General features: G+C 42.7%; 1 protein-coding gene across 3 annotated transcripts in view; it reads left to right on the forward strand.

Annotated features, from left to right (window-relative positions):
• epha3 (eph receptor A3) overlaps window positions 1-12,968 on the forward strand; it is a 267,227-nt gene that overhangs the window by 188,622 nt on the left and 65,637 nt on the right. For 2 of the 3 annotated variants that reach the window (XM_078560154.1, XM_078560156.1), the window contains exons 7-9: window positions 5,476-5,638; window positions 6,000-6,102; window positions 7,980-8,047. In XM_078560154.1, the coding sequence (XP_078416280.1) occupies window positions 5,476-5,638; window positions 6,000-6,102; window positions 7,980-8,047 (334 nt within the window). The remainder of the gene's footprint in view (window positions 1-5,475; window positions 5,639-5,999; window positions 6,103-7,979; window positions 8,048-12,968) is intronic. The other variant, XM_078560155.1, reaches the window with a different exon arrangement.

Below are 12,968 nucleotides of genomic sequence, written 5' to 3' on the forward strand. Positions count from 1 at the left end.
TTCCCCCCTCAGCTTAGTGTGTCACTTTGTCCTGCAACTAGCACCTAAAATCCCACGCAGAAAGCATTTGGAAAACATCCAACCTTGGTGCTTTCATAACAGAATGATTGTTAATAAGGGAGATTCTGAACTATTGTGACTACAAAGTAATTATTATGGGGTACCTACACCATATGGAATGCAGAAGTTCAAGGAGGCGGCCCACCACCGCCTTCTCAAGGGCAATTATGGATGGGAAATAAATGCTGGCCTTGCAAGTGATGCTTATATTCCATGAACAAATAATAAAACAATTACTTAACAATTATGTTGAACTGTAGCAAAATACTATGAATAAATGTGACTAAGACAAAATACTGCAGATGCTGAAAACCTGAGATAAAAACAGAAAATGCTGGAAAATCTCAGCAGGCCTGGCAGCATCTGTGGAGAGAGAAACAGAGCTAATGTTTCGAGTCCATATGACCCTCATGAGATGCTGCCAGACCTGCTGAGTCTTTTTTCTAGCATTTTCTGTTTTTATTTCTGGTGAACCTTAACCTGCATTTTTCTCTCTATAGGCGTTGGCAAAACATCTTTGTATTTTTAACCCTCCTGTTTTATTTCAAAAATGTCTTTTTTTTTGTTTCTTAACCCTGTCAGAACCCAAAAGTAAATGTTGTAAAGCCTTTTTTTAACATGTGATCTTTAAAGAGAAGGAGCTGCTTTGGAAATTACCGATTCAGCTGCACTAACGGAAATACCTCAGTGAGGGAAAATTTCCTCAATATTTGTCTTAGTAAATTCATAGAACAGAAGGTTCCATCTGCTCACCAGTTCTAACAGGATCATAAAAGTATTCATATACAACAATGCTGGAAATAGTGAACGTAGAAGTAGGGTTTGATAAAGTGATGTAAAATGGCACTTGCTAATGTGCTTTTCTCTAAATTAGGGTTATTTCTCACAATATGGCTAACCTGCCTAAATAGAGCAATAGATATGGGTTATTTGTAGCAGGCGCTTCAAGGGATGCCAGCAATCACATTCATATTCTATTTTGCTAGCTGATCTTTTTCCCTTTGGTGGAGAGGAACTCATTTTCCATTATCTCCACTGCCCAATCAGAGCATCCTCCTCCAGCAACATTTTGGATGTGAAAAAAGATCAGGCCCCTATCTAAGAATTGCCAGCAGCTCTTTCAAATTGCTGGTGCCTAATATCTTGCCTGATGGTCTCAGTGCTCTGGCAATGCATCTGAGCTGTGAGCACTGGAAGAACTGAAGCTGGCCTTGTTTTGTGGGCCGCAATATTGGGCACAGGCATATCTAGCATTGGCAAATCAGGCTGAACGTATTCCTGGAGGTTTCTTGACCTGACATCTCACCTCTATCCCCCACACCCAGTCAAACAGCCATTTTTCTCATTTCCAATATTAGGGCTGGAATGAGGAGAAACTTCTTCACCCGGAGGGTAGTGAACCTATGGAATTCTCTACCACAGAAGGCTCTGGAGACCAAGTCACTGAATATATTTAAGAAGGAAATAGCTAGTTTTCGAGACTCTAAAGGAGTCAAGGGGTATGGGGAGAAAGCGGGAGTATGATATTGAGATAGAGGATCAGCCATGGTCATATTGCATGGCAGAGCAGGCTCAAAGGGCCGAGTGACCTACTCCTGTTCCTATTTTCTATGTTTCTATAGCAAACCAATTTTTTAATGTTCCTATATATTTTTCCCCTGGATTATTTGCAACTGACCCTGAAGGGTTGACAACCTGAGGCACTTCTCGGATATAAGAAGCAGTTGCATTATCTACTGCACCTTCCACCTCTCTCCCACACGTTTCAGAATTATTTAATTATTATTACAACTGGGTTACAAAAACAAGCTCAAAGTGTTTTATCCTTGCTATCACTTACAGCAGCATCAAATTTCCCCCAAGATCAACAAGGAAACCTAAGGTCCAAGATAGAAATGACAAGAATTTCCAACTAAATTGCTTATGTTCATTAAAAACTAACAAACATGCAAGATTGTTGCAAAATCTGTGCGCTCTAATTATGTTCATACATACTTGCTCTTATGTTTAATGGCATTGGAGGCCCTCAGTGTATTCTCCTAAGATCAAATCTTACTGTTTGTTATTTCTGGGAACTAAAGTGTTACCAACTAAAGATACAAAGTGCAATTCACAGAAGCTGCAAATTGTGATGTTTATTTTACACTCCAAATAGTCGCAATAGCTAAAACATATCACAAATTGTGGCAAGTACCATATGGTAGCTGCCCTCAGAACTTTCCAAAGATATGTGATGAAACACTGGATATGGAGTTTTCACACGCTTTGGACTATAAGAAAGCAGGGACTTTCATTTATAAGGCACTTTTTGATGTCCTTAAGTTATCTGAAAATACTTCATTGCCAATAAATTACTCAAATGCAAACACTATTGTTATGTAGCAAATAAAGCAAGCCTTTGTGCACAATCAGCGTATGAGATAACACCAGTTAATCTGCCTTTTTCTTTGGAGAAAAGTTGTCCAGAACATGGCAGAACTCTATGTTCTTGGAATAGTACTATGGGACATTTTCACGTTCGCCTGAATGGTCAGACAGGGGTTTCATCTCATCTGAAAGGGCAGCAGTTCTGACAGTGCAGGAATCCGTCAATAATGCACTGACATGTTATCCTAGATTGAAGTCTTAGAGTAGTACTTGAATGGAACTAAAGTGGTTCTATACTATGTCCTGAACATATTCATACAGCTGTCAGACTTTGCGGCAATTCATTTTATAACAACCCAATGAAAAGACTTTACCTTGAAATCCTTTAGGAGTTTTTTTAGGTGGTGATTGTTTTGTATTCATTCAAGTGAGGAATGTCAGACCTAGGGAATGGATTACTGTTTTGACTATAATGAAAGTGCATGATTCAAATAAGGCTCCTGACCAACCTAGAATTGGCAACAGAAAATCTTCCTTATTTTTTCACAGCCCTTGATTGAATAGCATTTGATTGAATGGTACCATTGCCTGTGAGCTGGGAGATTGTGCTGTCAGCAATAGGCAGTGCCCTATATTAATTTGAAGACTTACAGAATCATAGAAGCTATTGCAAAGAATGTGTCCAACTGGCTCATCATGCACGTGCTGATATTAGCCCTTCACCTGGCTGTGTATATAGCACCACTGACATCCTCTGGACATCCTCAGGCACTCTAGAGCAAGTGGAGTACTGTTGAAGTGCAGTCATTGTTGTAATGTACTCAATTTTATTTAAGTCACTTCAAAGCCTCTTGTTGGAGAAGCTTAATTTCCATAAACTTTCTTCACCATCAAATTTCTGATATCAGGGCCTGAATTTTCAGTCCAGGGTCAGGAACTTGATAGCGGGGCCATTTCTGGGCCTTGACCCCGCACCAGGTCAGTCATGTGATACAATCTTCCATGAAAAAGATAATTGGCCCATACGCGAATTTGGCGCCCAATTAGGGGCAGCGGGCATGGTGGTGAGGCGGGAACTAGTTCGGGAGGGCAATTATAAAAGTTAAATGGCAGCCATTACTGGGTTTTCCATTACCTGGATGAATGGAGCAGGCAGGAGATCAGAGGACTGGCAGCTCATGGCCCACACAAGTGCCCAAACACTCACCATTCAAGTGCCACTCTGTTTAAACAATGGCAATGTTGTGCCATTGCATGAGCACATCAGTTTGATTATCCTTTTTTATACAAGATTTTTCATCAGCAACCACAATCAGCCTTGGCTTCCCACTGTGCTTCTGATAGCTGTGCACTAACATGTCCCAGACTGTTTGCTCTTCCTATTACTAACTTTGAAAATTTGTTTCTGTCCATTGCCAGTCTGTTTACAAGCTCTTTAATAAACTTAATAAGCAAACTAATTGGAGGTATACCAGTTGCTGGCTCACCTCCCTCCCTTTAAAAATCCCAGTGTGTCATGGAGATATTGAGAGGCTGACACACTGTCCGAGGGCGCTATTTTCAGAGCAAGCCCACACCCAACCCTGCCCCCATGAGCAATTGCAAATCCTGCACCAGTAATTACCTTAGTTATTGGCCAAGTACCATCTCAAGGACAATAATATCGCTCTTGTGAAAGGGTAACCAGAACTGCATGTATAAAGTCAAAAAAGAAATGTTTTTCAGCAGACCGAAGCTCATTTTCTTTGTGTACTGACTTTTCCATCATGGCAGCTAATTGCATCGGGCCTAACCTCAAAGTTTTTTTTTAACCAAACATCACCTTGTTCAGGCAACTCTACACAGATTAGAAATGAGAAATAAGTCCAGAAACTAATGTTAAAAAGATATACGAATCAGTCTTTGGCTGATCTGTGAGGAGTAGATGGTGAAACTTTGCAGCCGTTAAGTTGGATGACTTTGGTAGTTGAGCAGCTGGTTTGCAGATTCTTGGTTCTGCAGGTTAGCTGAAAGGAGCTGTCCTGTTTCCTTTTCGACTGTGGCTTTGCTGACTTGTGACTTGCGTCCAGCAATCAGAGAGAGAGGACTTACTTACTTGCAAGCGCAAGGATGTCTAGTTGATGTTCTTCAGCTGTGACCTTCACAGCACACCCTTACACACCAGGACTGCAACACCAAAACTAGCGCCCAGAACTAGGGCTGCAGTTGGCTTTTTAACCCCTTTTCTTGTGTATTCCTGGAAGGGAAAAAAAACAAACATGCCTTTCACACAGATCTGCTTTCTTTTCAACTCACAACATGTCCACAGTCTGGGGTATAACTCACAGGAGATGGTAATCAGCCCTCATTTTCTCCACAACCACTGGAGATTACAGTCCAGTTTTTGCATTGCATCTTTTCCTTTGAAGTTTCTCTGTCTGAAATAGGCCTTGACATCTTTTTAGGCGCGACATTCTGTTCTCTGGACTAGTTGATCGAGTGTAATCCACATAGGGCTTTTCCAGCAAGTGGTTACTTTACAGTCTCAGCCAGCTTTTGCTTGTTTGTCCTTTTTTTAAAACATACATATCTTACTTAAAAGTTCAACATATCTGTAAGTAATTCAGGGCTATGATCCATGGTCATGACACTATCCCTGAGCCCCTCCACCTCTCTGCCTCCCTCTTTTAAATCACTCCTCAAAATCCCATCTTTGACCAACTCGCACAATACCTTCTTTTAGAAATCCGTTTTTTGATTGCACCTCTGTGAAGCATTTCAGGGTGTTTTGCTATGTTAGAAGTGCTATATAAATACAAGTTTTCAACGTTTACGTGTCGAAAGCTGATGCATGAAGATTAGGATTGGAGGTCTACCATCACGCACAGAACTATAGTCCAATATGAACCTCTTTCTTTGGAAATGGAGAAGCAAATGAAAAAAAAAAATCCAAATTCAACTGTGATGTCTAACTTTTGATGATTATAAAAAAAATCTCAAAGAGGAAGTAGCTTTTAAGGAAGAACTGAATTGTAATGAACCATGTGCCTTTCTTTGTTTGTCTTGAAGCAGGAGCAGGAGACCAGTTACACTATCATGAGGTCAAAGGGCACCAACGTCACCATCAATGGGCTGAAACCTGAGACCACCTACCTGTTCCAGATCAGAGCCCGGACCGCGGCTGGTTATGGGACCAGCAGCCGCAAGTTTGAATTTGAGACCAGTCCTGACTGTAAGTGAATGTTAGTTTTTTTGCATTGAAAAACATTCCATTAGTTAAGAAGAGAGGGAGAGAGAAGCCAGGTAACTTCAGATCCGTCAGCTTAATGTCAGTTGTGGGGAAGTTACTGGAATCTATCAGCAGAGTGATTGGATGAGCACTTGGAAAAGTATGGGCTTAAGGAATCATTTCAGTGCCGTAGTTTCATCGCAGAGTTCAGCCAATGGTTAATGCATCTTATGATATCGTTTGAACCCCTCAGTAGGAAACATGTCATTTTTCCTAGCTAGCCGCCCTTGTAGTGTTTGTATTCTTTCTGTTCTGCTTACATTCCATCGCAAAACAAGTTTTTTTTAATCTATCTTCATTTCAGCCTTCTCCATCGCTGGTGAGAATAGCCAGGTCGTCATGATTGCCATATCAGCAGCAGTGGCTATTGTCCTCCTCACCGTGGTGATGTACATCATAATTGGGAGGTTAGTTCAACACGATGTTCTATGTTAAAATGACCATTTCCCAGCTTATTTTACTGTGCACCTGTTGTTGTGTTATGATGCGTATGCACCTTTAAGGAATATCTTAAACTACTGTCAATCATTACATGCCTCAACAGAATGTGATGTATTAGTCCTATTACCTGTAGTCTGCAAGCAGTAGGTCATAGATTAGACGTATAATACTTAACCTCCTAGTGAATACTATTTGTATATAGTCATATCTTCAAATAAAGAGCCCACATTATTGTTTTGCTAATCCCTGTCGTGTGATTGGTATGTTTATGTCGAAAAAGAAGTTGTTAACACCCGTGAGAGGTAATTTACCATGGCTTAAATATTTTCCTTTGAAATTGAAAGATCATGGCTCTTTGCACAATACCAACAGATTATTTAACTGCAGAAATTGCTTTATTGAGGTAGTTACATTATGTTGCATTCTAATGACAAACTCAGTTTATTAGTATAAATGCTAGATTAACAGGTTGCATTGGCAATGAATTCCTCTTCACTGTGTACTATTGACTATCAGACTGACTGATTTTCCAATTCCTACATCCTGATTTTAACTGGGTGCAGGAGTCATACAGACGGTAGCTGAGGGGGGCAGCAAACTGTGTGGAACTTGGGAGCATGATATACAGGAGAATTCTGGAAGTGATGAATGTTTGGCCGGAGAATTCCCTACTCTTCTTCAAATAGTACCTTGGGATCCTATACCTCCAAATGAACAGAGCCTTGATTTAACATCTTATACAATGGGTAGAATTTCCGGAAATGCATCGCTGCCTCAGCACCCCACTGAAGTGTCAACCTGGGTTATTTGCTCAAGTCCAGAGTGAAGCTAGAAACTACAACCTTCTGACCAATAATCAGTATTAAGTTAGCCAAGTTGGTATTGTAAGCCTATAGTAAATTAACTTCCATCCACACCAAAAAAAGTCACCTCTATCAGAAGTATTGGGGCTTGGGGAAGGGGACTCTGGAATTGGAGTTACGCCTGTCCTGCCCTGGTAAAACATCAGTAAAAGGAGGAATACCAGCCACTTCAGGGCACAAGTGGGACCCACCTGTGGGTCCAAATCTGGGTTATGGCCTGGATCTCTAAACAAATCCACCGTCACTTTTCTTGACCTTACAAAGGAAGACAATGGATAACCCAGCAGTGTAATGTGTCCCAAGGAACGGGCAGCCTCTGTCACATTTTGTGCCCTTAGAGTTGGGTGGTGGGGGCACCATAGATGAGCTCCTAGGGATGCGGGCACACAGTGGAAATGTTTGAATAAAGCTACCTCTCTCTGACTGTATGGGATCTGCTAGGGTCCAGAATAAATATCACCAGAAGACACATCCCAACACTTACAGTGGGATATTGGCTCCATTGATTTTCAGCCCAGTAGAACCAGTCAGATGTCTTAATAAGTGAGCATGGGTTACTCTAACCAGAGGGATAAGAAATATTCATAAAACATTAAATAAAAGGAAAGAAGAGGAAGTAGTACAGTGAAAAGGTATAGAATTACTTCCTAACCTTGTCTGAGCTCACGAATGAAATCAAAACATATTATCTTATGCCAACAATCAATCACAATTTAATCTTGTTGCAGAAATATGGATTCATGGTGTAATAATCACTAGAAGTAGTAAGATAAACCACAAGGACAACATAAGAGTGGTTGGAAAAATATCTGGAATTGACATTTTGGAGTACGCTGAGAGCTTTATATGTTTCTATGAAAGGAACACTTGTTACGAAAACATTTGGCACCCATGCAAGTTAAATAATCTTTCAAAGCAATGAAATATTGAAGTGTTTGATGACTAGGGCTGTTTGACTCTTGTTTTGATGTTTTTTGCAGATTCTGTGGGTACAACAAATCAAAGCATATTTCTGATGATAAAAGAATATATTACCCAAATGGTCACAGTAAGTATTGAGCTGCAAACATTTTGCAAATAATTTTTAAAAATGCTCAGCAAGTCAGGCAGCATCTCATTTACCTCTGTGCTGTTTATGGGACTTTCCTGTGCAAAAATTGGTTACAGGATTTGCTTACATTCCAACAGAGGCAACACTTCAAAAACATTTAGTTAGCTATGAAGTGTTTTGGGACATCCTGAAAATGTGAAACGAGCTTTTGGGATATAAATTAAAGCTCTTCTCTTTCTAAGAGGAGTCATTGAAACAGGCTAAGTGTTCTTTCACCAATAACTTGAGAGCACAACACTTCCATCACCTACACTGATTACATTCAGAATATTTGTTTCAGCACTCATTGGGAACACCGTTTTACAGCCATGATGTAAGGAAGGAATCCACCTTGTGCATGCTCAGAGAGCTTACACACTATCGCAGTGTGAGTTTGAATTTTTGGGGGACTTTTCGCACAGCAGTTTCTGCATTATCTTTGAAGTGTTATTTTATTCTGTTGTTTGCTGCTGTAATTTTGCAAAATACTCATTTGGTAGAGCCTGGCGCTACAGAACTGGTGCAGACAGTAATTAACCATATTCAGCTTGGGAGTTCAATTACACATTCCAATGGATTTGAAACAGGAAGAGGAACTCACACAGAGGGGGAACATACATCGTAGTCAGCTTGGCAACAATTGGTGTGGCTATGGGTATCCTCATGGGCCCCAGTTATGCCTGTCTCTTTATGGGGTATGTGGAACATTCCTTGTTCCAGTCCTACTCAGGCCCCCTCCCAAAATCGATGACTGTTTTGGTACTGCTTCATGCTCTCGTCTGGACCTGGAAAAATGTATCAATTTTGCTTCCAATTTCCACCCCTCCATCACTTTCACATGGTCCATCTCAGACACTTCCCTTCCTTTCCTTGACCTCTCTGTTTCCATTCCTGATGACAGACTATCCACCAATATTCATTACAAGCGCACCGACTCCCACAGCTACCTTGACTACAGCTCCTCACACCCTGCTTCCGGGAAGGACTCCATCCCATTCTCTCAGTTCCTTCACCTCCGTCGCATCTGTTCTGATGATGCCACTTTATAAAACAGTTCCTCTGACATGTCCTCCTTCTTCCTTAATTGAGGTTTCCCACCCACGGTGGTTGACAGGGCCCTCAACCGTGTTCGACCCATCTCCAGCACCTCTGCCCTCACACCTTCCTCCCCCTCACAGAACCAAGAACCCCTTGTCCTCACTTTTCACCCCACCAGCCTCCGCATTCAAAGGATCATCCTCCGCCATTTCCGCCAACTCCAGCATGATGCCACCACTAAACACATTTTCCCTTCACCGCCACCCACACCCCCCCCACCCAACCCCCACCGTCAGCATTCTGTGGGGTCCATTCCCTCCAGAACACCCTGGTCCACTCCTCCATCACCCCCAACACCTCAACTCCCTCCCATGGCACCTTCCCATGCATTCGCAGAAGGCGTAACACCTGCCCCTTTACTTCCCCCCTCCTCACCGTCCAAGGGCCCAAACACTCCTTTCAAGTGAAGCAGCATTTCACTTGCACTTCCCTCAATTTAGTCTACTGCATTCGCTGCTCCCAATGCGGTTTCCTCTACATTGGAGAGACCAAACGCAGACTGGGTGACTGCTTTGCGGAACATCTTCGGTCTGTTCGCAAGCATGACCCAGACCTCCCTGTCGCTTGCCATTTCAACACACCACCCTGCTCTCATGCCCACATGTCCATCCTTGACCTGCTGCAATGTTCCAGTGAAGCTCAATTCACACTAGAGGAACAGCACCTCATCTTCTGACCAGGCACTTTACAGCCTTCTGGACTTAACATTGAGTTCAACAACTTCAGATCATGAACTCTCTCCTCCATCTTCACCCCTTTTTGATCCCCCCTTTTTTCTATATTCATTTTAATTTTAATTTTTTTATTTATTTATTTTTCCTCACTTATTTTCATTACTATTATTTTTTAAATTTATTTCCATTTTTATTCATTGTTTTATCCCCAGCTTTTAGCCTTTTCGACCTTTTTACCCACCACCGTCCCCTCCCCCCACCCCACCCCCACTAGGGCCATCTGTCACTTTCCAAAGTGCTTATCCTGGTCTTGCCATTATCACATTCTGCTTTCCACTCTTAATGTCACCATTAGCACCTCCTTTAGTCAGTACCACCACTATTAACAACCCTTTGACCTTTTGTTTATGACATCTTTCACAATCTCTCCTTTGCCTCCACCTATCGCTGGCCTTCTATCCAGCTTCATCTGTTCCACCCCACCTTAAACAGTATAAATTTCACCACATCTCTACTTCCCTTTAGCTCTGAAGAAGAGTCATACGGACTTGAAATGTTAACTCTGTCTTTCTCTCCACAGATGCTGTCAGACTTGCTGAGCTTTTCCAGCATTTTTTGTTTTTGTTGGCAACACTTGATCTTGCTCCAGGAACCAAGGGGTATAACTTAATCCACCTGATGGGAATAAGGCAAATTGACATCTGACACCTGTTTTAGACACATCCATTTTTACTTTCCATTAAAATTGATAGTGTGTAAAAGTTTGGGGTGTGGGGGTGTTGGGGGCAGTGATGTGAGATGAGCTGAATCTGGCCCTTTACTGCTAAGTTCTTTAGGCTAGGGCTCAAATGTTCAGACCCTACCAGCGGTTGAAGAAATTTTCCTTTGTTATCGCAAGAGGTGCACTGTGTCCTCAAACTTAATCTCAACAATATTTATCACAAAACAAGCCCTGCCCGCACTGAGTAAAGGTAACCACAGCCTTGGATTTTTATGCAACTGGATCATTCCTGGCCACCATTGGTGACACATGTTGCATTAGTTAGTCTGCACTCCACTAATACATAGTACAGGAAGATCTGGGAAGCACTTTTCCATGGAAAGGAGACAACAGGAAAAGATTGAACAACACTTTTACCAGATGGCAGTCTTGGCAAAAGTGCAGGGCCTCACTATTTGCACCAATGTGGCTATCAAGATCTAACAGCAAACCTATGGGCCAGGATTTTCAGCTCGGTGGATAGCCGCAAGTGTGAAATAGTGCACGATGACATCAGGCGAGCGTCCCGACATCATTGCGCGATATTTCGGTTGGCGGGCACACACGAGAGTTGGCAGCGTGCCCATTAAGGCCATTAATCAATTCATTAGCTTGTATTTTTCCCTGCCCGTCCAATGTTACGGTTGGCGGGCGGGCAAATCGGCCAGGCGGCCTTTTGATTTTTGAGAAAACCTCATCCACGGGTGGGATGAGGCTTCCATACTTAAATAAAAAAAAGTTTTTGGGCAGCATTTTTATAATCGCCACATAAAGGTGCGTGAGTGTGGAAATTTTTTCCAGAATTTTAAAATCCTTAATTTTGTTTTTAAAACTCTGCAGGAGGGATTGTGCGGGGTCAGGCATGGACCCGATCGGCGCCCCCAGTCAGCCCCGTGCCGCCATTTTATGTGGGCACGAAAGAGCGCAGCTCTGTGCCTTCGGCTCCCTGAGGCAGCTATGTGATTTCAGTGCGCGCTCCCCCACGCATGCACGGACTTTAGCATTCACCCTCTTCCCACCCCCACCCTAGCAGCGCTGAAGTTCTCAGCGTGCATTTCATGCTGGCTGGCTTTTAATTGGCCAGCCAGCGTGAAATCGCATTCGGGGCCTGATCGCAGGCTGGGGACCATTTCGCGCCTGGTCCTGGGCTCACCCATCACGCCTGCCCGACGAAGGGAAGATCCTGGCCATGGTGTATATCAATAGATCATGCTCTCATGCTATCCACATGCAAGTATGTGTTGGACCATAGGAACCAAATAATGTCAATCAATCACATGACAATTATGCATCAGGATATCTGTTAGGTCTCTCTTAGTTCACCCATTCAGACAACACCAACACATTCCATTATGTCATCCAATTGCTCCTTAACTGATTCCAGCTCGTGCACCTTCCCCTCCCTGCATCTCTACTGGCAGTCAATTGTATAGGTTGCCCATTCTTTGTGTGAGAAAGAACGTCTTGAACTACTTTGAATGTGTCCCCATGTCCCAGTATTGCAACTTAGGGTAGAATTTTCCCCCCGTTGGAGGGGTTGTGCGGGGGCGGGCATGGACCCGATTGGCGCCCCCGATCGGCCCCGTGCCGCCATTTTATGTGGGCGCGAAAGAGCGCAGAAATCTTCCTGAGACACAGAGGTACCTCAGGGAGATTGGATTTAAGTTTTAAAAGTTCAATAAAGTGTTGAAAAAATGTTTATGACATGTCCCCTCATGTGAAACTGTCACATGAGCTGGGACATGTGCTTTAATTTCAATAAAAATATTTGAGAAAATTTGAAAGCATTCGTGAAACCTCATCCCGCCCGTGGATGAGGTTCCAAGAAAAATGCGAAGGCCGCCTGGGCTCTTCGCCTGCCCGCCAACCTTAAGATTGGACGGGCAGCTCTGTTAATTATTTTAATTGTGAGTTAAATGGCCTTAATAGGCCTTTGGCTGCACGCCCGCCGAACTGAAAATCTAAATGACGCGTGGTGATGTCAGGACGCACGCCCTACGTCACCCTGCATCATTTTATGCCTTGGCGAGTGGGCCCCACTCCTATTCGCCGAGCCGAAGATCCTCCCCTTAGTTTAAAGTAATTTTATAAATTTGCTTTTTCTATACCATTTATTATTTTATAAACTTCCATAAAATTATTCTCACACGCACCCTTTTCAAAGCTAAAATAGTCTCCAGTCTTTCCGTGTTACACTGACCTCTAGCATAACCAACCTACAACCTGGCAGCAATTATGATGCCTTCATATTCCAGTCATCCACCATGCCAACACTATTTGAAGAAGCAGGCAGACTGGTTGGTTAGTTGCAACAGAATCTAGACTGCCCCCTAAAACACTAATTATT

This window comes from Cetorhinus maximus, chromosome 16 (genome assembly GCF_964194155.1).
Source record: "Cetorhinus maximus chromosome 16, sCetMax3.hap1.1, whole genome shotgun sequence".
Classification (NCBI taxonomy): Eukaryota; Metazoa; Chordata; class Chondrichthyes; order Lamniformes; family Cetorhinidae; genus Cetorhinus; species Cetorhinus maximus.